This window comes from Natator depressus, chromosome 14 (genome assembly GCF_965152275.1).
Source record: "Natator depressus isolate rNatDep1 chromosome 14, rNatDep2.hap1, whole genome shotgun sequence".
In the NCBI taxonomy this organism is placed as follows: domain Eukaryota; kingdom Metazoa; phylum Chordata; order Testudines; family Cheloniidae; genus Natator; species Natator depressus.
In genome coordinates, this window is record NC_134247.1 from 29,437,991 (window position 1) to 29,462,753 (window position 24,763).

General features: G+C 55.5%; 1 protein-coding gene across 2 annotated transcripts; it reads left to right on the forward strand.

Annotated features, from left to right (window-relative positions):
- Positions 1–3,979: 3,979 nt before the first annotated feature.
- On the forward strand, positions 3,980–15,757 carry LOC141998647 (uncharacterized). 2 transcript variants are annotated; one of them, XM_074971503.1, is made up of 5 exons: positions 3,986–4,064; positions 4,897–5,259; positions 5,821–5,964; positions 9,326–9,438; positions 12,444–15,757. In XM_074971503.1, the coding sequence occupies exons 1-5, from the start codon at positions 4,035–4,037 to the stop codon at positions 12,559–12,561; spliced, it is 768 nt and encodes a 255-aa protein (XP_074827604.1). In that variant the 5' UTR covers positions 3,986–4,034; the 3' UTR covers positions 12,562–15,757. The 2 variants fall into 2 exon arrangements, with proteins under 2 accessions (XP_074827603.1, XP_074827604.1); XM_074971502.1 differs by lacking the exons at positions 9,326–9,438; positions 12,444–15,757 and having other exon boundaries at positions 3,980–4,064; positions 4,897–6,845.
- The last annotated feature ends 9,006 nt before the right edge of the window (positions 15,758–24,763 follow it).

The window sequence follows — 24,763 nt, forward strand, 5'->3', positions numbered from 1 at the left end:
GTGGTGTTACGGCAGCTGGGGGGGGGCAGGCTCCTGGGGGACAGGGTAGCCGGGGTCTTTGCAGGAGCCTTCGCGAGAGAAGCTCACCCCTGAGCAACCCGACAGCTGCGCTCGCCCCTCGGGGGCTGCGAGCAGGAGCCGCGAACAGGCCGCGTGGCCGGGGAGCTCTCCAGGGGAAGGGCAGAGGGTGTCTGACCCTGCATTGGCCTGGCTGGGGCGGGCGGGCTCGCTCTGCTCATAACTCCAGCAGGAGAACAATGGTCCGCAGCCAGGGTGATGTTTAAGTTGAGGGTGGGGGCGGGGGGAGAGACACCTTTAAATCTGCTTGAATGCTCTGGGTGCCGTTGTGATGCGCTGTCACCCCCAGCGCCCCTGTCTTCTTTCACTTCGTCTCTCCCAGGCGGTGGGTGCAAGACCCAGGCTGTGGCTGCCTTTGTCTGTGCCCCGATGGCCGGGTTCCTCTCCCTTCTCGGGGGCAGCGGCGTTGTGGCCGGGCTGGGCCCGGAATGTGAGAGAGACAAGGCGGGGAACTGACAGCTTTTCTTGGACCAGCTTCTGGTGGTGAAAGGTACAAACTCTGGAGCTCCACAGAGCTCTTCTTCGGGTTTCCTCTGATGGCCTCCCCCAGCCCTGAAGAAGAGCTCTGTGGAGCTCCGAGTTTGTATCTTCCACCAGTGGAAGTTAGTCCAGGAACAGGAATTACCCAGCTGGTCTCTCTCTTGCCTTGTTGCCATCCTCCTCTTTCTCTCCACCCATTTCACATCAGATGTTTAGGCTGGGAGCTCTTTGTGGCAGAGATTGTCTTACTATCTGTGCGCAGCATCCCTAGACCAACCCCTAACCCGATCCAGGACAGGAACCTCTCAGCTCTACCCTATTTCTTTCCACTGCAGTCCTGCCTCAGGGATGGAGGCCCCATTGTGCCAGATGCCATCAAAAACACATCACAGAAAGACAATCCTTTCCCCAGGGAGTGTGCAGGCGAAGCACAATAAGTAATTCTCAGCCGTTCCTGCAGAGGAGCAGCAGTGACCTCTAGTGGGACGAGGAATTCCCATTGCTGGAGCACAGACAATCATAACAATAGTGTAATAAAGAATACAACTGCTCTAGAGGTTGGATCCCAAAGTGCTTGTCATACTCATGGGAATCCTTTCCCCCCACTACTGACATGCAGCCACCTCTGGAGTGAAACTCCACAACTGTTCAGCAGCACACAACACGGGCAGACGATGTCTTAGGGGAATGGTTGAAGCAGAATCCACTCACCTATTGGAATTTCACAGGGCATTTGAGGGAGGCAAATTGTAGTCCCCCGAACTGTCATTTGAACCGACTCAGATCTCCACCATTAAAGAAGAGCCATAGGATTTGTAATGACCACAATGGGACCTTGCTTTTAATTCCCAGCTGAATCCTGACACCAGCAGAGGTACAGCACCCCCAGCTGCCAGGTTGAGTCTCTAGGTTCAGTTCTGCCTTAGTCGGGGGTGTCATCCGTCTTCTTTGTTTCAACACTGAGTTTCCCTTGAGGTTTCCCATTGGGAAACAGCCTGGGTCTGACTCTGTTCAGCTTTTATAAGCTCACACGGTCAAACCTCAAGGAATTACATTTGAATGCACCAAGCCAGAGATTTCTCCCAGCCGGTAATTCCTGCATCGAGCCCAGAACTTGTGACTGAGTTAGAGCAGATCATTCGTAAGAGAGCAACTCCGTGTAAAGACTTGGAGTGAATTCTCTCCTCTCTGGCCTCCCAGCACCTTGCTTTCCTGACCTACAGCGTGCCCGGCTGTTTGAGTGCTGACCCTGAGAAAAGCCCTCACTACTACATTGAGCCTGAAGGCTTTTTACTAGGGCTGGCAAGCGATTAAAAAAAATAATCGCGCTTAATCGCACTGTTAAACCATAAGAGAATATCATTTCTTTAAATATTTTTGGATGGTTTCTACATTTTCAAATATATTGATTTCAATTTCAACGGAATACAAAGTGTACGGTGCTCACTTTTGGTTACCAATATTTGCACTGTAAAAAACAAAAGAAAGAGAATATTTCAATTCACCTAATACAAGTACTGGAGTGCAATCTCTTTATCATGAAAGTTGAACTTACAAATGTAGCATTATGTGCAAAAAATAACTGCATTCAAAAATAAAACAATGTAAAACTTTCAAGCCTACAAGTCCACTCAGTCCTACTTCAGCCAATCGCTCAGACAAACAAGTTTGCTTACAATTTGCAGGAGATAATGTTGCCCACTTCTTATTTACAATATGACCTGAAAGTGGGAACAGACGTTCGCATGGCACTGTTGTAGCCGGCATCACAAGATATTTATGTGCCAGATGCGCTAAAGATTCATATGTCCCTCCATGCTTAAACCACCATTCCGGAGGCCATGCGTCCATGCTGATGAGGGGTTCTGCTCAATAACGATCCATGACAGAGCAGACCGAGGCATGTTCATTTTCATCATCTGAGTCAGATGCCACCAGCAGAGGGTTGATTTTCTTTTTTGGTGGTTTGGGTTCTGTAGTTTCCGTATCAGAGTGTTGCTCTTTGAAGACATCTGACAGCATGCTCCACACCCCGTCCCGATCAGATTTTGGAAGGAACTTCAGATTCTTAAACCTTGGCTTGAGTGCTGAATCTATCTTTAGAAATCTCACACTGGTACCTTCTTTGCATTTTGTCAAATCTGCTGTGAAAGTGTTCTTTAAATGAACATGTGTTGGGTCATCAGCCGAGACTGCTATAGCATGAAATATAGGGCAGAATGTGGGTAAAACAGAACAGGAGACCTACAATTCTCCCCCAAGGAGTTCAATCACAAATTTAATTAACGCATTTATTTTTTTTAACGAGCATTATCAGCATGGAAGCATGTCCTCTGGAATGGTGGCCGAAGCATGAAGGGAGAGATGAATGTTTAGCATATCTGGCACATAAATACCTTGCAATGCCGGCTACAAAAGTGCCATGCGAATGCCTGTTCTCACTTTCAGGTGACATTGTAAATAAGAAGGGGGCAGCAGTATCTCCTGTCAATGTAAACAAAACTTGTTTGTCTTAGCGATTGGCTGAACAAGAAGTAGGACTGACTGGACTTGTAGGCTCTAAAGTTTTACATTGTTTCGTTTTTGAGTGCAGTTATGTAAGAAAAAAATCCACATCTGTAAGTTACACTTTCATGATAAAGAGATTGCACGACAGGACTTGTATGAGGTGAATTGAAAAATACTATTTCTTTTATCATTTTTACAGTGCAAATATTTGGAATCAAAAATAATCATGTAAAGTGAGCACTGTGCCCTTTGTGTTCGGTGTTGTAATAGCAATCAATATATTTGCAAATGTAGAAAAACATCCAAAAATATTTAATCAATTTCAATTGGTATTCTATTGTTTAACAGTGAGATTAATCACGATTAATTTTTTTAATCACAGTTGATTTTTTGAGTTAATCACGTGAGTTAACGGCGATTAATTGACAGCCCTGCTTTTTACACAACTGTAGGGGACACTTCAGCAATGTCTAGAACTAGAGCGGATACAGTGTAAGCCTCGTTCATGAAAAACGTGAAAAGAAATGACACTTTGATGTCCTTTGAAGGAAGCAGAAAAGTGAAAGTCCTCCCCCACTTTTCAAATGGAGGGAACTGTTAAGAGTAAATGTTTATTTCCCCTCCAAAAATGAATGAAATCCTCCCTCCCACCCTCAAAACCAGTATTTCCATTTTAAGTCCACTCCCCCATCAAAAAGTGAAAAATGGCAATCAGAATAAAAACTTTCATTTGGGTCCAAATGGCATTTTCCATTAAAAAACAACTTTGAACAAGAGTTTTCATCCAGCTGTAGTTTGAAGGTTCAGAATTAATGACACCTCAGTTCTCATCTCTCCCTCCAGAGGGATCCGGGTGCAAACTCTGCCCCAGGGACTGGCTGCTGCACGGGGACAAGTGCTACTGGCTGTCTAAGGAGCGTAAAGACTGGACTGGGAGCCGTGACGACTGCTCGGGGAAGAGCTCTCGCATGCTCGTGACCCAGAACCGGGAGGAGATGGTAACATCAAATACAGGCTCATCCAACTCCAGCTGGAGAAAGACGTGTGTCACTAGTTACAATCCCAGGGTAGCCTGACTCTACCCCCCACCCCCACCCCAATCAAACTGCACACTGGGGTGTTTTCTCCCCTTCTGGGGCTCTGGCTTATTAACATACAGTTCAGAACAAGAACCCTACAGCTTTCCCACCCCAGACTGCCCAGCTGGCTCCTGTAGGCGTTTCACTCCCAGGCCCTCTGTCTGAGAGCTCAGCGGAGCCCTTCTGCATAGAGCTACTCACACAAACCTCCTACCCCATCAAATCTCTCCTTGCCCAGACTGGCTGCCCTTGTAGCCCCACCAGGCCTGGCTCCTGGTCACCTGCTTCCATCACCTTTGCCTCTGAGTCCAGGGGCACCTAGTCACAGGTGAGGCTGTGACGAAGTGGGACTGTTCTTAATGTTTCCTCCGAATATTGTGGGGGTGCCTCAGTTTCCCCTAGGCAGTTCTTAAGTATCTAGGTGGTGGGGTAAGGTTGTATGATCACTGCAGAGCCCTAGAGGGCAGGTGTGTGCAGGGGTCTGGACACAGAGAATGGCCGACACCCTGTTTCCTGGCAACTGAGGGCCTGGGCCCTTCCCCCCTGCAAGGTGAGAGCTAAAGGGTTGGAGAACAAAGGAATCAGGTGACCTCCTGGCCCGGGAAAGGAACAAAGCCCAGAGGAGGAGGGGCTGGAGGGGGTTTCAGTTTGGGGCTGGCTAGGACATGGAGTGAAGGGCAGACGTGGTTGTCTGGCTCACTGCCCTCCAAAATGGACCCAGCTGAGGGGTCCTGTTCTCTGCACCTGCAAGCTCTGTTTTAGACCATGTTCCTGTCGTCTAATAAACCTCTGTTTTACTGGCTGGCTGAGAGTCCCGTCTGACTGCGAAGTTGGGGTGCAGGACCCTCTGGCTTCCCCAGGAGCCCCGCCTGAGCGGTCTCGCTGTGGGAAGCACACGGAGGGGCAGAGGATGCTGAATGCTCCGAGGTCAGACCCAGGAAGGTGGAAGCCGTGTGAGCTGTTTGCCCTGCGGACAGGCTGCTCACCGGAAGGCGACTGCCCCAGAGTCCTGACTGGCTTCATGGGGAGCAGTTCCAGAGCATCGCCCGGGCACTCTGTGACAACTGGTGGCAGAGGTGGGATCTACTGCACCCCGTGGATGGCGCTTCCTGCAGTAAGTGACTGGGGAGCAGTAAAACAAAGGGGGATTGATGGGGACTAGGCGTGCTGAAGATTCAGAGAGACGGTTTCAGGGGGCGGTTAACCCCTAGGATTGTGTGACCAGAGAAAAGGACTTTTGCAGTAACAGGGTCCCCCGGGGGACTGCAGCGAGCGGTCCCAGGGGCGGAGAAGTCTGCAGCTCGACCCTGGCAAAGAGGTGGTGACCTCGAGAAGGGCTGGCACACGAGGGGTTCTCCCTGGAAACCGTGGGGAGCTGAGAGCACACAGGCCTGTGAGTCCACAACAACTTGGGAAGAGCGGAGTGATGGTCTGTCACCGTCTCCTTAAGAAGGACATTGTAACCCTGTGCAGAAAGAGAGGGTTGAGCATTGGAAAGTTCACCAAAGCACAGTTAATCCTGCAGCTGGAGGAGGATGACCGCTCTAAGGGACAGATTCCTGACCCCAAATGGGGCTATAGCAGGATCTGGGAGCAGGTGGAGTAGTAGCCAGGCATCGCCAAGACTCCTGTCCCCAACCAGACGAGGGTCTTCACGATCGGGTTCCCCATCCAGGGATCGGAGATGGATGGATTGGAACTGAGTCCGAGAGAGCAAGAGGACTGTGAGAGACAGCGAGAGCCCGAGAAAGAGCTGCAGAAGCAGCAGCAGCATGAACTGGCGGTGGGGGAGCGGAGAGGCATAGGGGACCTCCCAGGGGTGAGTGGGGATAGACCCCGGAGGGCCAGTTCCGCAGGGAACCTCGAGAGTAAATTGCTGCCCCTGGTTAAGGAGAGGGGGGATGTGGATGCCCACCTCACTGCCTTTGAGCAGGCTGGAGATTTGAACCAGGGGGACCCTGCGGAAAAGCTCCGGTGTCTAGCTCCCTTGCTAGGTCCCAAGGCCACAGACTCCGTCAGCCAGATGGGTGGGGAGGTGGACAGGCTCCCACTCCTGAGCCCAACCTATATGTCTGTGTGGAGTTTCCTGGGGCCAGGCCCCTCGGACCCCCAGTGGGAGCGGAAGGTGATGGTCAATGGGGAGACATTCCTGGGGTGGCGAGATCCTGGGACAGAGAGAACTGTTGTCAGGCCCTGGGTGGTGCAGCCTCAGAGGTTGAGGGGCTGTGTGAGCTGGGTGAGGGTCCCAGGGATGAAGCCCCTCACCCTGCCTATGGCCCAGATCCCTGTGCAGACCCAGGAGGGGTGGGGCTGGCTGGTCTTTGGGGTGCTCCAGGACACCAGCTGTGAGACCCTGTTGTGGGGCAACTGTGTCTCTTTGGGACAGGATCCAGGCCCTGCTCCTGTAACTCCCAAGGGTTTGAATTTGAATCCAGGGAACCAATCGGTGGAGAGGGAAACGGTCAGTGGAAATGCAGATGACCTGGCTGGCAGGGGGGAGGAGCCGCTAGGCTCAGGCTACCTGCCTGCCTGTGACCAGACCCCTGGGGCTGGGTGGGACAGAGATGCTCCCCGCCCCCCTTGCACACTGGAGAGGGGGCTCACTCTGGCTCTGATGCTGTGAGGAAAGCAGCCAGCTCGCTGCCTACCCCCCCTGGGACAGCAAGGGCAGCGCTGAGCACAGTGGGAGCTGAGACCCCAGCTGAGTGGGGGGAGACACAGGCAGGGGAGGGGATCTGTGGGGAGTGGCAAGGTGCTTGGTAAGGAAAGAAGGGATGAGCCTAGGCAGCCTTGTGATCTGATGGCTTTGTCCAGTCAGCAGGGTGGGAAGGCGAGGAGAGTGGAAGATGAGAGTCCCTGGACCTTACCTGTTAGCTGGGTGGAGAATTGGGACAGTGAAGGAAATGTGCCTGTGTCTGTCAGGGGTATTGACTTGCCTATGGAGGGAGCTACCCTGGTCTCCAAGCAGTTGTCTGTGACCAGCCTTGTGTGCTGGGACAAGGGGAATGAGATCCCAAGCTGTGTGTCTGGGAAAGGAGAAAGTGTGTCTGGCTCTTCTTGGTCTGTGGACCAGACAGAAGGGGCCTTGCAGCCTGTGATGGTTGAGCGTCGTGCAGTTGACTCAGAGTTGGTTCTGGATTCAGCTAAAGCCCAGGAAGGGAATGGCCCTAAGTTTGTGTCTGCTCAGGAGAATGGCCCTGTAACTAGGTCGCATCCAGTTAGTGTCTATGTAAAATCCCAGAGACCAGACAATTCTGGTGCTTGTATTTTGCCTGTTGCTCATGTGTGGTTGGGAAAGGGTGTCGCAACTCTGTCTAATCAGGGTGAGATCCTAGCCAGGGCACAAGGAGAGCGTGAAGGTGGTGTGATTGTGTTACCTATGGAGGGTGTGGAAACCTGTAGCAAGAAGGAAAAGATTCCTGAACTTGTGTGTGGCAAAGGGAAGGGGAATGCTTCTGACCTTTTATCTAGGAAGTCTGTCAGTTTGCCTGAAAGGGGATTGTGTAGGAATCCACTGGACGGGCCAGAGGTAATTCTGGATGTAAGGGAGACCCAGAAAGAGTCTGTTGTTGCTCAGGAACGTGTTCCTCTAGAGCAAGCCCTAGGTAAAGAGGGTAAGAGCAGAATTTCTGGGAGGGGTGAATTGTTGCATAGAAAAGCCCTAGGGAAAGGAATCCTCATGGAGTCTTTGCAAGCAGTTTACTGCAACTGAAGGGTGTGAAAGTGATTTAATCAAGAAAGTTTCAGTTCCTAACAGCCAGAAATTTTCTGTTGTGAATGGATCCACTGACTGTCCTGTTGAAAGACCCAGTGTGGATAGCTTTGAGAAGGTCTCAGATGGAGTGAAAGCTGTTAAGAAACTTAAACAGTCCTATAACCAAGTGGCTGTGTTTGGCCAGCTTGTTGGGGAGAAGACCCAATCCAAGTTTGACCCCCTGGGGTTTTGGGGTGGCCAAAGGGCGGGCCGCAGAAACCTTCCCACATGCGGCCTGCGAGTGCTATCGACCACCCCCGACCTAAGGGAGGGCGTGAAACTGGAAGGGCCTGGTGTAACTCCTACCAAGGAATGGCAGAGACGCTGGGGCATCCATGGGAATGTTGGTGGCTTTGAACTTCCCCAGGTCACCGGCTAAAGTGACCCCGCTCAGTTCGATCTTGAAGGGGGGAGAGATGTGACGAAGTGGGACTGTTCTTAATGTTTCCTCCGAATATTGTGGGGGTGCCTCAGTTTCCCCTAGGCAGTTCTTAAGTATCTAGGTGGTGGGGTAAGGGTGTATGATCACTGCAGAGCCCTAGAGGGCAGGTGTGTGCAGGGGTCTGGACACAGAGAATGGCCGACACCCTGTTTCCTGGCAACTGAGGGCCTGGGCCCTTCCCCCCTGCAAGGTGAGAGCTAAAGGGTTGGAGAACAAAGGAATCAGGTGACCTCCTGGCCCAGGAAAGGAACAAAGCCCAGAGGAGGAGGGGCTGGAGGGGGTTTCAGTTTGGGGCTGGCTAGGACATGGAGTGAAGGGCAGACGTGGTTGTCTGGCTCACTGCCCTCCAAAATGGACCCAGCTGAGGGGTCCTGTTCTCTGCACCTGCAAGCTCTGTTTTAGACCATGTTCCTGTCGTCTAATAAACCTCTGTTTTACTGGCTGGCTGAGAGTCCCGTCTGACTGCGAAGTTGGGGTGCAGGACCCTCTGGCTTCCCCAGGAGCCCCGCCTGAGCGGTCTCGCTGTGGGAAGCACACGGAGGGGCAGAGGATGCTGAATGCTCCGAGGTCAGACCCAGGAAGGTGGAAGCCGTGTGAGCTGTTTGCCCTGCGGACAGGCTGCTCACCGGAAGGCGACTGCCCCAGAGTCCTGACTGGCTTCATGGGGAGCAGTTCCAGAGCATCGCCCGGGCACTCCGTGACAGAGGCTCAACCCAGGACTCCCTTAAAGGGCCAGCTCACCCTGTGCCACCAAGGACTGGTGCTGATGTTACCATGTCTGCATAGAGAGAGCCACGTTTACCTGCACTGGGACCCTGCCCACCCAGGGGAGAGGGTGAACTAACTCAGGGGCTGGTGGGGTCTCCTGCTGGCATTATGGGCAGAGCTACTGAAGGAGAGAGCAGGCACTTCATGGGATCACTAAGGGAATTCTAGCATGTTACAGGATACTCATCCCCACCCCCTCTGCTTTGCCCATCACAGGATTTCATACAAGATGTTGTACAAGATGCAAACCACATCTGGATTGGCCTTAAAGTGACACCCCCAGGGGGGAAGTGGACCTGGGTGGACGGTTCCCCATTAGATCCAGTGCGGTGAGTGCTGCTTGACGTTTACTCTTTGAGATGTTTGGGGAAAGCTCCCATTGTATAACTTGCTCGTGTTAAATGTCCAGCGTCTGTCTGAGGCCTGGTCTACGCTGAAAAGTCTTCCCAGCGTAACTACGTGGGCTAAGGGTATTTCCCTAACAGAGGGGTGCCAGCAAAGGCCCTGGTGTAACGGCAGTTCTACCAATAGCTCTGTGTGTAGAGCAGTGTAGCTTAGGGGGATCGGGGAGCTGGCATAAGCGATAGCGGTAGAAGCAGTTGTATATGGATATAACTGTACTTATCCTGAGGGGACCCAGCTATTTTCCTCTTTCCATGGTGAAAACTGAGCATTTATTCCTGTTGTTTCCTATCTTTTAACCAGTTACTGATCCATGAGAGGACCTTCCCCCTTATCCCATGACAGCTTCCTTTGCTTAAAAGCCTTTGGTGAGGGACCTTATATTTTCCTACTTCTAATGTACTTAATTTTTTTAGGTTTTGCATCTTTAGGAAGTTGCTTCTCAAACTCTTCCTTGGCCTGCCTCCTTATACTTTACAATTTACTTGCTGGAGTTTGTGCTCCGTCCTAGTTTCCTCATTAGGTTTAGACTTCCAGTTTTTCAAGGATGCTTTTTGCCTCTAATGGCCTCCATTACTCTGCTGTTTAGCCAGGATAGCATTTTTTTGCTCCTCCTCCTGTCTTTTTTTATTTGGGGTACACACTTAGCCCTGGTCTACACTGGGTGTGTGTGTGTGCGGGGGGATCGACCTAAGATATGCAACTTCAGCTAGGAGACTAGCATAGCTATCTAGCTCGACTAACCTTGGCATCTTCACGGCACTCCCCCCTCCACTCCGCCTGCACCTCTCGCGGCGCTGGAGTGCCGGAGTCGACGGGAGAGCGCTCAGGGTTCGATTTATCGCGTCTAGACTAGACGTGATAAATTGACCCCCAATAGATAGATCGCTACCTGCATTTCCGGCGGGTAGTGTAGACCTGCCCTTAGACCCGGTCTACATTACAGACTTATGACGGTATAACTATGCTGCTCAAGGGTGTGAAAAATCCACCCCCCAAGCGATGCAGGTATCCTGACCTCACCCCCAGTGTAGACAGCGCTACGTTGAGGGGAGCGCTTCTCCTGTCACCATAGCTATGGCCCTTGGGGAGGGGGATTGGCTCTGCTGATGGGAGAAGCTCTCTGGTCAGCGTAGGTAGCGTCTTCACTGCAGCGCTGTGAGTGTAGACAAGCCCCTCGTCTGAGCCTCTCATGCTGTTTTTAAGTCGTGTCTGTGATACTAGGAGACATTTGACCCTGGTGACAGCTCTGTGCAATTTCCATCCAACAAGCATCCACATGGTTTTGTGGTTCCCCTTTTAGAAGTGAAATGTGGGGGCTAGAAATCATCTCTCTGCATCATGCCCCGAGGTGACAGTTAGTCTGTCTGCTCCAATCACTCTTCATCCCGAGTCTGGAACAGGGTTAACAGGAGAGAATAAGGGACCCCCACCACCACCACCTCAGACTGTCCGCTAGCTCAGTGGCGTGAGCCTCCTCCTAAGAGGTGAGAGACGCCTGTTCAAATCCCTTCTCCTACCCAGCTACAAGGGGGACTTGAGTTGGGGTCTCCTACTTTCCAGGTGAGTGCCAGAACCCCTGGGCTAAATGTTACCAGGAAGCGCTTGCTCCTCTCTGGTTTCAGAGTAGCAGCCGTGTTAGTCTGTATGCGCAAAAAGAAAAGGAGGACTTGTGGCACCTTAGAGACTAACCAATTTAGTTGAGCATAAGCTTTCGTGAGCTACAGCTCACTTCATCGGATGCATTCATCGGCTGCATGCTCCTCGCTGCCAGTCTGTGGACGCTCACCTGTGGGGCCCAAGCTGGTACGGGTCCTTTGAACATGCCCACTGGCTTGGGGCCCCAAGGCAAGTCAGGCGGAGACTGGCTCCTGGATCGTACTGGGGCTTAGGCAGCCAGCAGCCTAGAGGGAGGGAGCAGCACAGGTGCTCGGGGCGCACACAGACGCCTCGTAAACTTTGACTCAGAAAATTGAGGCACCGAGCAAGTTCAGGCGCTTCCAGGGTTTGGTGGCAACTGAGCTGGGGTTTGGTGAATCCCAGGGGGATGCGGTTCTGGGACGGAGGTGTCTGAAGTGGCCATTAGCCTCTTAAGTCTCTTTGTGAATCCAGCCCTAACCGTTCATCGGGACAAGTCCTCAGCTCCCTGCAGCTGTCCCGTTACCCAGGTCGCACGGTGCAGGTTTCCTCTCACCCATCAGACTTCCTCTCATCCCATCAGACTTTCCTCTCATCCCATCAGCTGAGATGTAGGAGATCAAGGTGGCGCTTCCAATGAACAAGTACCAGGTCACCAACCCCATGAGATTCAGCCTCGTATGGTCCTTGCACCAGACCCCCTAACTCTGTGGGTCTCAAGCAGGGCTACATGTATCCCTGGGGTACGCAGAGGTCTTCCGAGGAGTAGGTCAACTCATCTAGATATTGGTCTAGTTTTACAATGAGCTACATAAAAAGCACTAGCGAAGTCAGTGCAAACTAAAATTTCAGACAGACACTGACTTGTTTACACTGTTCTATACGCTATACACGGATATGTAAGTACAATACTTATTTCCAATGGATTTATTTTATAATTGTATGGTACAAATGAGAGTCAGCCATTTTTCAGTAATAGTGGCTGTGGCAACATTTGTATTTTTAGGTCTGATTTTCTAAGCAAGTCGTTTTTAAGTCAGGTGAAACTTGGGGTACTCAAGACAAATCAGACTCCTGAAAGGGGAGCAGTGGTCTGGAAAGGTTGAGAGCCACTGCCCTAACTCATCTCACAGCCTGGGACATCTTCTCGACTGATGCTCTGCAGGAAAGTTAGAGATGAAGGACAACACCAGAGCCCAGCTTCACATTAGGGGGAGGGGGAGGAAAGACTCACCCCTCGGCCTTTCCTTGTTACAGGGACCCACAGTGACACGAACTCTCTCTCACTCTGCAGCTTCTCAGGCTCTGCTGATGGGAACAGCTGCGGGTGGATAAAAGGCAGCCAGGTTCTGTCTGAGACGTGTGCCGTGGAGCTCAAATGGATCTGCCAGAAAGAAGCGGCCGTGATATAAACAGTGCAACTGAGGATTCACATTTGTGTAGCTGTAATGTGAAGTACCCCCCGCAGCGTAGACGTAAGGGTGGCAGTTCTGTGACATATCCCCCCGCCGAGCCAGATTTCACAGGGGAGACCAGATTTCACAGTCTGTGATGCATTTTTCATGGTCATGAATTTGGTAAAGCCCTACTCACGGGGCGGGACTGGGGCTTTAGGCAGAGCAGAACTCTGGGCGGTGCTGGGACTCAGGTGCCCCTCGCAGTCACAGTTCCTCTCCTCGGTCCGCCTCACTGGGCTGGGGCCTTGGGGTGTAATTTTTAACTGCCCCAAACCTGCAGTAAGTTAATACCCTGCAATGTACCCGGGTACCCGGGGCTGGGAGGCACCTCGCCACCACCTGCCCTTTGCCTGAGGGAGCCTTGTCTGTGCCTGCCAGGGGTCAGCTCCCCAACTCCACTGGCCACACGCACTCACTGCTGGGCCTGCCGTCACGGCAGGGTAGCAATAGGTCCACTCTGCCCTCCAGCCCTCTGAGCATCTGTCTGGAGCGTCCAGGCCCTAGTCCCCTGGGCACTGGCAGGATTCACAGATTCACTATTTCCAAAGGAACAGTAACATCCTCTGCCCCAGCTTACCAGCTCCAGCTCAGATCACTGCTCCACTTAACACACAGCGCTGCCATAGGCTCACAGCGAAATCACGCCTCAGTTCAACAAAGCCAAGAGTCGAGTGGAAGTGTTGGAAACAAATGGTTACATATAACAAAGTCATAACATGCGTTCTAGAGCCTAGACTGAACTAACAAGGTATTCTCCTGTCTAACCAAGTACAGCTCACCCGAAATCCTTGCAGCACTTTACAGCCAGGCAGGCTCGGACCCTTCTTTCATGAGACATGCATACGGTCAGTTTGTCTCCGAGGGGAAGGATCCAGTAGGTCTCTGCACACCGAGAGAGATCAGACCGATCCTTTGTCTTTATGCTTAAACACCACAGATGGACACACACACAGCCCCCTGCTGTAAGTTTCTTCCTGTAGATTTCCTTTTTTGTGGATTTTGCAATCTAATTTTGCACCTGGCTCAGTGTGCAAAGAGACATCCAACATCAGGCACACAATACACTGATGGCCAGACAGGGAAGTAACCCAGTGATGCGCAGAGCATTCCCCGATATTCTGGAATTGCTCAGATGTGATGGTCACAAGAAATCACAGTCAGGCTTTCCCAGGGCTAGATTCTATAATACTCTTGTTACCAGCCCCCTTCCACGGCAGCCTCCTGTGCCTGTGTAAATGCATCGGGTTTGGTGCAGATCCAGTGTCTCTCACTGGTGCATTGCAAGCTGCTGACCGCACTCACACCGGTCAGATACGCGCAGTCTCCTCCTTCTCCTATTGGAAACCTGCAAGAGAGAAGCCAGGGAGCTGGTGTCAGGCAGGAGTTGGACATTTCCCATCAGTCACAGGCAGGGAGAGATGCTCTCGCACAGTGCAGGGAGCTGCTGCACTCACAGCCCCTCACGATTCCCCTTCCTGCACCTGCCACAGGCCCCAGCTAAAAAGGGGGCAGTGGGGCAGCAAGGCCAGGAAAGGTTCGAAGATCAACTGACCTCCATGGAGCATTTATGCCAGGTGGGTATTAACCCAGATCCTACTCTCCGCCCCACACACACCCAGCTGGGTCTGGATGGGCCCCTGCAGGCCCAACCCACCCAAACTGCCCCGGGCACAGGTTCCAGGTGACTCTCAGTGTGGCGAGGAGCAGCAGTAACGCCGCAAAGAGGAGCTGGGTCCAGGGCTCCCTGGACAGTTTACATCAGCTCTCAGGCCAGAGGCCTGTCAGGACAGGCTGCATTGCAGGGGGCGGCTGGAGTGAAATGCCAGCAGCACAAACCCGGCGGCCATGGTGTGACCCCAGCCACTCACACAGAGCTTCCCGTGAGAGCTGGAGGCCAGCGCTTCCCACCTGGGAACAGGGTGGGATCCAGGCTCACAGGCAAATCCTCCCCCATGGTCCCATCCTGGCTACTCACAGTAGTCATGTGCTGGGCTGGGAGGAGGCCCAGCACTACTCTTTGGGCAGGCCGGGATCTCCCTGCCCTCAGGCCACCAGCCTCTGGCTCGGGGTGAGACCTGTCCCAGAGAAGGGAGAGCCCAGCCCAAAGCCACCTGAGCAGATGGCTGTGGGTGGCTCCCCCACCAGCATCACCCCAGAAGAGCTCTGATGGGATGGCAATGATGCACCCAGAGCCTTCTGCTGGGGTGGGCACCCGCAGGGTGGCAGATTTCAGGGTTAACACCCCACTGAGATGCCTGTTTACCCAGTTCCGGTAAATTGGCATCACATTAGCTATCCTCCAGTCATCGGGCACAGAAGCGGATTTCAATGATAGGTTACAGACTACAGTTAGTAGTCCTGCAATTTCACCTTTGAGTTCCTGGTCCTGGTGACTTGTTACTGTTTAGTTTCTCAATTTGTTCCAAAACCTACTCTAATGACACCTCCATCTGGGACAGTCCCTCAGACTTGTCACCTAAAAAGGACGGCTCAGGTTTGGGAATCTCCCTCACATGCTCAGCCATGAAGACTGCTGCAAAGAATTCATTTAGTTTCTCTGCAATGGCATGGTGCCAGCTGCGGTGTGGACAGACCCCAAACAGGCCTGCTAACAGATGGGCCCGTGATGCAATCACAAAGACAGACTGCTGCCGACATCAGGGCATCCTTGCTGGAATATGTGAAAATATCTGACTGGGATCAAACAACAGGTCACCAACTGACTTGTTTCCTAAGCCTCCTCTGGGCACATTTTCGAGCTTCCCATCAATCGCAAAGGGCTTTTTTAAAAACACCATTCAGCTGTAAGTACATAAGACTGGCCACATGGGTCAGACCAATGGTCCATCTAGCCCAGTGTCCTGTCCTCCGATACTGGCCAGCGGTAGGTGCTTCCGAGGGAATGAACAGAACAGGGTCAGTATCGAGTGATCCATCCCATTCACTCCCAGCTTCTGGCAGTCAGATGTATATGGACACTCAGAGCATGGGGTTGCATCCCTGACCATCCTGGCTGATAGGAACTGGTCGAGCTATCCTCTGTGAACTTGTCTACTTCTTGTTTAAACAGAGTTATACTATTGGCCTTCACAACATCCCCTGGCAACAAGCTCCACAGGTTGACTGTGTTGTGTGAAGAAATACTTCCTTTTGTTTGTGTCAGACCTGCTGCCTATTCATTTAATTGTGTGACCGCTAGGTCTTGCGTTACGTGAAGGCATAAATAACACTTCCCTCTTCACTTTCTCGACCCCATTCATGATTTTATAGACCTCCTATATCCCCCCCTTAGTCGTCTCCCCTCATATGGAAGCTGTTCCATATCTCTAATCATATGGAGATAGTTGAAAACCCCCATTATTATTGGGTTTTCTGCTTTTGTAGCCTCTCTAATCTCGGTGAATTTCACAGTCACCATCCTGGTCAGTAGTATATTCCTGCTGCTAGATTCTTATTCTTCAAGTGTGGAATTCCTGTTCTTAGAGATGCCAGGATACAGTTGGGTTCGTTTAAGATTTTTACTGTTCTTTACTCTATGCTTTCCTGGACACGTGGTGCCCCTCCCCCGCCAGCGTGACCTAATCTGCCGTTCTTTCAGTGCTGATGGTCCAGGGTCAAACCCTGCTATCGGCTCAACTGGGGTTTGGTTATTTGATCCCACCCAGATCCCACTGAAATCCCTCTTGGGATGTCGTCTGGGCCATCTCTACTGTACCCCACTTCTCATGGCAGCCCCAGGCACTCAGCATTTGTGACTATCAGGCATCTTTAACGCAGATGGCCCCACTAAAGCCAGACAGATCTGAAAGCTTTGGCCAGTCTCCCAGCAGACAACACTTGTTTCCGCCCATCACTAATACACGGAGTACATAGCACTGACTGGTGCGTCGGCCTGAACTCGGTATCTCAGACACCAGGGACCCAAAGCCCTGGGAATTCACAGAGGACTTACAGGTTGTTGAATTTGGTGCCATTGGCCCATTTCCAGAGCTGCCCAGGGTCCCTCTGGAGGCCAATCCAGTGGTTAAATCTGCCTTTATAGCACAGCACGAAAGCCTCAAAACAGCAGAGGGAGAGGTGGGTTCAGAGCACAGGCTCTGTGCACCAGAGAATCACAGGGATACACTGAAGGGCTCTGTTTTCAGGGAACGGCTGGGGATTTTCGCCTCCCTCTTGCCCAGCTCTGGGTAATTCAGTATTAACTTTCCTATCCCAAACCTCACCTCGCCTTACAGAACAGCTGAGCTCCCCTCCCCATCACAGGGGAAGGGGAAGGAAAGAGCCCAGCTGATCTCAATAAGGGATGCTGGGAAGGGCCAGGGATGAGAGAAGAGCCACCAACTCCTCAGCCAGAAGGGGCCAGGGCTAAGAGGAGCCCCCCCATCCTCATCTGGCTACCCAAGAGCACGGGCTCTTCAAGTCAATCTGGGATCTCAGTACCCCTTTGGCCCCATGCCACCCAGAAGACACTCAAGCCAGCCTTGCCCTCGAGAGGGGCGGTCTCCTTTTGAGAGGGCTGACAGCGAGTGATCCCCGCAGTCAGACACGGACACTAGAGGTGCCCCGGGCCAGCCAGCCAGGCCTGGCATTCAGCAACTGGAAGCTCATTTACTCAGAGCTGCTCCTCGAGCCCAGGTTCTCCCGCAGCAGCTGCTGAGCCAAGACCAGAACGTTGCAATTCGAGCATCTCTCACCATTTCCTGCTCACTGTTGATCTCAGCCAGGGAGGCGCTGAGCGCAGAGCAGTGGGTCAGGCTGTAGGTCCAGTTCCTTTCGGCCTCAGAGAAATAGTAGCATTTCCCTAGGTATCCGATCCAGCAACGGGCCCCGGTTCAGCTGACGGAAGCTTAGGTCTCCACACTGAGAATGAGACAGCAACACGTGGTGTGAGGGAGACCCGCCACCCGCCAACGAGGAGAACGGGGGAGATCAGCTCCTGCGCCCCAGGCTTCTGAGACCCCTCGAACCAGGGTGGGTACTGAAAGGCCATGAGGGAGCCAGGAGGACGGTGGGAATCCAGCCCCAGAGGGGGGTTATCTGACTCTGCTCTCACTCTCTTGGGTTTACATTGAACAGGGATGCAGCTGACAAGCAGCTCATGCCATGAAGCCCAGGACAGAGAGCTGGGGCCAAGCTCAGGGTTACAACACGGGGTGGGCAGAGAGCCGCAGAGGGAGGGGACAGTTACCAGGGGGCCAGCAGGGGGGCAATAATTAATGGGTAGGAGATTAACTTCAACATGATTTGCCAGGTCTAGTACCCCAAGGAGTTCTGCTAGCCTGGACTGCTGCCCCCTCCCCCTGCTCTGCGCTTTGCTTCCCTGGAGAGGCAGGTTGAGATGAAGACGGGAACAAACTCCCTTCCCTTCAGGAGACCGAACGCCCGCTGCCCGGCCTGTCCAGCGCAGCCAGCCAGGTTCACGGTCACCACAAACAGCTGCCATCTGCGCTCGCACACGCTGTCTGTGCAGGCGGGGATGTCAACAGCGCGACGAGACCCTGCCCTGCCGAGGTCACCAATGGGTGGGTTTCACACTGCGTTAAGGGAGGTGTCGGTACTGCGTTCCACGGCTCATTTCAGTGACACGCCAGCACCTGCCCAGCACTGGGCACCACCCGGGGATGCAGGAAGGCCAGGCTGGCACCTCAGGGCGACACACTGCAGGCAGAGGGCCCAGCTCATTGCTGCCCTGCACCGTCAATCACCCCCACTCTGCACGGCTATCAGTGACCGTGCCTGGGGCCCGGCAACAGTGACTTGGACCCAGAGTGCTCAGAGATGGGCTGGGGGGAGCTAATGTCAGTCCCGACACACAGAGTGCCCAGGTACAGGGGTCTGGGAGGGAGCAGGAGGGGGGTCGGGGTCTGAGAGGGAGCAGGAGGAGGGTCTTGGAGGAACATCCCCCAGGAATCCTCTGTCTCAGGGGCAGAAGCCAGACAGGCCAGGAGGAGAGACTGACTGTGGTGGCTCCAGGGGGAATGGGATGTGCAGAGAGGGGGAAGGGACGGGTGAGAACTCACCTGCCAGGACAATGATGAGAACTAAGAACATGGTTGCGAGGGCCACTGTGAGCACAATTGTACATTTCTTGTAGTTACATTTCCTGCTGTTAGGACAAGGATCTGAAACAGAAAGACCTGTCAGGCAGGGCTGCGAGGACATGTCTCCCCCACGGCACCAGGGCTGGAGCTGCCTTAGAACAGTGGTTCTCACCCACCGGTTCGTGTACCCCTGGGGGTAAGCAGAGGTCTTCCACGGGGCACATCAACTCATCTAGAGATTTGCCTCGTGTTACGACAGGCCACATAAAAAGCACTAAGTCAGTACAAGCTAAAATTTCATACAGACAATGGCTTGTTTATACTGCTCGATAGACTATACACGGAAAGGTACAGCGTTTATAGTCCAATTGATCTATTTCATAATTAAATACGCAACAATCAGAGAGACTCAGCAATTTTTCCGGAATAGTGGCTGTGACACTTTTGTATTTTTATGTCCGATTTTGGAAGCAAGTGGTTTTTAAGTGAGATGAAACTTAGCAGAGTGCAAGACAAATCAGCCTCCTGACAGGGCGACAGTCGTCTGGAAAGGCTGAGAACCACTGGACTCGAACATGCACCGTTCTGCCGATTGCTCCTTCCGTCAGACACTCTGGGAGAGGAGCCCGGAGGGTCAGGCAGGCTGGGGCTGGCAGAACAGCCCCTCCTTCCCCTCAGCCCAGTGCCCTCCCCTGGGCACTCCCAGCCAGGCTGCCAGGAGGCCTGGTGAGCTCAGGGGCACAGAGATAAGGACCCGCATGTCCTGGTGGCAGTTGCTCCAACTGTCCCCCCACCATCGCCACCCCCATTCTGCCCCCTGCCGAGCGCTGGCTGGGCCCACACTGCCGAGTGCCCCTGTCCCCGCACACTGGGGTCTCACACTGGCCATACACAGCAGAACGGGGGAGAACGAACCAGGCAGAGATGGGCTAGGGCTGTCACAGGGGGTCTGACACACCCAGCCCAGGAGGGCCCTGCACAGCCCCACGGCCACCGCTGTGTGCGCCAGACAGCAGCTGTGAGCCAGGGATCAGTGCCCTGAGAGCCCCTGGGGGTGATCCAGTCCCTGCTGCCCACAGACGGGGGGTTGCTGGGCACTCGCTGCTGCCACTGAGAGCCTGGCCCCATGTGGGACAGCCTCAGTGTCTCTCTCCAGCCTGTTCCCAGGCAGTGACACCCCATTACCTGGCTCCCCTCCAGTCTCCAGGTGTCCCTGGCCCTCAACAGGCCACTCCTACAGCGGCTCTTCGCTCCCAGCAGGTCCAGCTGCTGGCCCCATCGTCTCTCTCAGCGACACTCGGGCCGCACACGCTGCTGGAGACGCTGGGCTGGGGTCGGCTCCTCTCTGTCACTGGGTCCGATTCAGCAGCAGCGAAGCAGAGCTGGGGCCGGGGTCCTGGCCCTGGCTCCCCGCACACCCTGCTCTGGACTCTCCAGCCGATCTGAAAGTCGAGACGGACCCAGCAGGACAGGTCTGTGGGGGGGTGGGGGTGCGATTTGTGGTTTCTCGTTCCCTGCCCAGCAGCCCAACCCCCAGCCAGAGGCGGTGCCAGGATGATTGAACCCCCTTAAACGCCATCGGCTCCTCCACCCCCCAGGGCTTCAGAGACCTGATCTGCCACAGGCCCCACCCGCCGCGCACCACCCCCGCGTGACAGGCACCCAGCTGGGGTTGACAGGAGCAAAAAACCCTCCCTCCCCACACATACCTCCTGCAATCGAGAGCAAGTCGAGAATCCTAACAGGAGCGGGGAGCTGGTGGGCGGGGGAGAGAACCAGGATGGATTGAGTAACATCAAGGCAATTAAATCACCAAGTCCAACGCCTCAATTGAAATGATCAATTTTAATCAACTTTTCCATTTACACTTCAGTAATTTTCTAAGGCCAAGTGCCCACCCAGTGGGCGACAGAACCATTAAAACTTCATGTCCAAAACTTCCCCCACAGGGGGGTGGGGAGGGGCGGGGAAAATGTGGGAGTGGCCCTTTCCTTCCCCCTTGTTCACTGGGAACGCAGGCAGGGGGAGGATGCCCGTGGAAAACCACGGTTGGGGGTCCAGGGGTACAAGGTTGGGGGTACAGGGAGCAACAGTGTGCTGATGACCTCCCCCCCAGCTGGCTTGGGGCCATGGGAGGGGAAGGGCCCAGGTAGCTCCATGCTCCACACAGGTGCCCCATCCCTAGCACGCAGACCGGGGGTCGGGCGGGGGGAGCCACCAGACAGGCCCAGCCCGAGGAGGGGGACGGGGGGGCGCCCCCCCAGCCCGAGGAGGGGGGGAAGGGGGAAGGGACGAGGGGGGACGGAGGGGCCCCCCAGCCCGAGGAGGGAGGGGAGGGGAGGGGAGGGGGGGAAAGGGGACGGAGGGGCTCCCCAGCCCGAGGGGAGGAGGGGGAAGGCGGATGGAGGGGCCCCCCGCCTGCCTCAGTCCGAGGGGAGGGGAGAAGGGGGACAGAGGGCCCGCCCCAGCCCGGGAAAGGAGGGGAAGGGGACACAGGGCCCCGCCCAGCAAGGGAAAGGGAGGGAAGGGAGAGGGGAAACACAGGGCCCCCCCAGCCCGGGAAAGGGGGGGAAGGTAGAGGGGGGGGACAGGGACCCCCAGAACGGGAAAGGGGATGAAGGGGGATACAGGGCCCCCCCCAGCCGGGGAAAGTGGGGGAAGGGAGAGGGGGGACAGAGGGCCCCCCCAGCCCAGGAAAGGGAGGGAAGGGAGAGGGGGGACAGAGGGCCCCCCCAGCCCGGGAAAGGGGGGAAGGGAGAGGGGGGACAGAGGGCCCCCCCAGCCCGGGAAAGAGGGAAGGGGGACAGAGGGGCCCCCCCAGCCTGATAAAGGGGGGAAGGGAGAGGGGAGGACACAGGGCCCCCCCTGCCTGGGAAAGGGGGGGAAGGGGGACACAGGGCCCCTCCCCAGCCCGGGAAAGGGGCAGAATTGAGACACAGGCCCCCCCCCAGCCCAGGAAAGCCGGGAAAGGGAGAGGGGGGACACAGGGCGCCCCCAGCGGCCCGGGAAAGGGGAGGAAGGGAAAGGGGGGACAGAGGGCCCCCCCAGCCAGAGAAAGAGGGGGAAGGGGGACAGAGGGCCCCCCAGCCTGGGAAAGGGGGTAAGATGGACAGGGCCCCCCCAGAGCAGGAAAGGGGGGAAGGGAAAGGGGGGACAGAGGGCCCCCCCAGCCCGAAAAGGGGGGGAAGAGGGACACAGGGCCCCCCCAGCCCGGGAAAGAGGGGGAAAAGAGACACAGGGCCCCCCCCAGCCCGGGAATGGGGGGAAGGGAGAGGGGGGAAAGAGGGCCCCCCCGAGGCCAGGAAAGTGGGGAAGGGAAAGGGGGGACAGAGGGCCCCCCCAGCCCGGGAAACGGGGGGAAGGGAGATGGTGGACAGAGGCCCCCCCCAGGCCTTGAAAGCTGTGGAAGGGGGACACAGGGCCCCCCCCCAGCCTGGGAAACGGGGGGAAGGGAGAGGGGGGACACAGGGCCCCCCCCAGCCAGGGAAAGGGGTGGAAGGGAGATGGGGGACAGAGGGCTCCCCCAGCCCGGGAAAGGGGGGGAAGGTAGAGAGGAGACACAGGGCCCGCCCCAGCCTGGGAAAGGCGGCGAAGGGAGAGGGGGGACACAGGCCCCCCCCCAGCTCGGGAAAGGGGGGAAAGGGAAAGGGGGACACAGGGCCACCGCCAGCCCGGGAAAGGGGGGGAAGGGAGAGGGGGGACACCGGGTCCCCCCCCCAGCCTGGGAAAGGGGGGGAAGGGGGACACAGGGCCCCCCCATCCCGGGAAAGGGGGGGAAGGTAGAGAGGAGACACAGGGCCCACCCCAGCCTGGGAAACGTGGCGCAGGGAGAGGGGGGTGTGACGATGTGACGCAGCAGGGAGGGGGGAGTGTTGACCTGGGAATGTGCCCTGGGGACCGGAGACCTGAGAGCCTGTCACCTGAGCCAGGAGGGGGAGGGGGAGGTGACACCTCTGCCCAGGAATGTGGATGGAGGCTGCAGCAGGGAACCTGCTGGGTGGGTTTAGTTTCAGTTTGGGGCTGGGTGGAGGAACACAGGGAACCCCAGGGCTGGGGTCTAAGCTCCCTGCTCCCCCAGAAGGACTTCACTGAGGGGTCCTGGGTGTACCCACAAGCTCTGTTTTGGACTGTGTTCCTGTTGTCCAATAAACCTTCAGTTTTACTGGCTGGCTGAGAGTCTCAGTGAATCCCAGGAAGAGGGGTGCAGGGCCTGGACTCCCCCACACTCCGTGACAACTGGTGGCAGCGGTGGGATCTACTGCACCCCGTGAACGGCGCTTCCTGCAGTAAGTGACTGGGGAACAGTAAAACGAAGGGGGATTGACGGGGACCAGGCGTGCTGAAGATTCAGAGAGAGACGGTTTCAGGGGGCGGTTAACCCCTGGGAGTGTGTGACCAGAGAGAAGGACTTTTGCAGTAACAGGGTCCCCCGGGGGATTGCAGCGAGCGGTCCCAGGGGCGGAGGAGTCTGCAGCTCGACCCTGGCAAAGAGGTGGTGACCTCAAGGAGGACTGGCACACTAGGGGCTTTTCCTGGAAACCGTGGACAGCTGCCCGGCCTGCAAGTGGCCAGCCGGGAGATGTACGCTAAACGCCTTAAGAGCGACCTGGTGGAGCTGTGCAGGCAGAGGGGGCTGCGCGTCGGGAGGTCCACCAAGGAACAGCTGATTGCCCAGCTGGAGGAGAGGGATCGCTTGGATGACCCGATCCCTGTCCCTGAGGGAAGCCGCCCGGCGGACGCAGCGTGGGCCCTGGGGCCTGACCAGGCTGGGAGGGGTCAGACTGCTGCCCAGGACACCCCGAGACCCTTCCTACCTATGCCTGGGGGAGGGGTTGTGGGAAGCCCAGCGAATACCGAGGGCCCCCTGACCCCAGCAGCCAGCAGGGGATCCTCCCAGCGGAGCTCCCCATCCCTGGAGCGGATGCGGCTGGAATGGGAGAGGGAGAGGAAAATGAGGGAGCTGGAGGATCATGAAAAACAACGTCAACATGAGGAGAAACAACGTCAACATGAGCAGGAGGAGAAGGAGAGGGAGCGTCAGGAGAAGGAGAGGGAACGTCAACATGAGCAGCAGGAGAAGGAGAGGGAGCGTCAGGAGAAGGAGAGGGAACGTCAACATGAGCAGCAGGAGAAGGAGAAACAAAGACAGCATGAACTGGAGCTGGCCAGGCTGAGGAGCAGTGGGGCCCCGGCTGCGGTGAGTGAGGGGGGACCCAAGACTGCAAGGAGCTTTGATAAGTGCTTCCTGGCCCAGCGGAAGGAGCGGGAGGACATAGATAGCTTCCTGACGGCCTTTGAGAATGCCTGCGAGCTGCACAGGGTTGACCCTGCAGACAGGCTCCAGTTCCTCACCCCCTTACTGGACCCCAAAGCCGTGGAGGTCTACAGCCGGATGACAGGGGCAGAGGCAGGGGACTATGAACTGTTCAAACAGGCCCTGCTCCGTGAGTTTGGGCTGACCCCCGAGATGTACCGGAGAAGGTTCCGGAGTCAGCGTAAAACGCCTGAGGTCACCTACCTACAACTGGTCAACAGGATGCAGGGATATGCCCGCAAGTGGACAGCGGGGGCCCAAACTAAAGAGGACCTGCTTGACCTGTTTGTACTGGAGCACCTGTATGAACAGTGCCCTTCCGACCTGAGGCTGTGGCTGGTGGACAAAAAGCTCGCGAACCCCCAGAATGCAGGGCAGCTGGCCGACGAGTTTGTGAACAGTCGGTCAGGGGGTAGCCGGGAGGAGTCCCAAAAGAACAGGCCCCCCCCGATGCAGAGAGAGAGTCACCATGGGGCCTCCCAGCGGGGAAATAGGGAGAACCCCCTCCAAAGGGGAACGCCTGGTGTCGGGCCCCTCCGACCCGTTCGAGGGGACCAATGTGACCTGAGCTGCTATCACTGTGGCCAGAGAGGCCACGTACGGGCCCAGTGCCCCGGGCTCAGGGACAAACTGAGCAGACCCAACCTACCCAGGGTTAACTGGGTAGGGACTCAGCTGGACGAGGGGCAGGCGACCCAGGAAAGGGGGGCTACCAGTTTGCCACCTGCTCAGGAGGGAAGAGTACCCCCAGCCAGCCCCGCCAGAGGGCTGGAGGCTCTGGACTCAGGGTGCTCGGTTTACA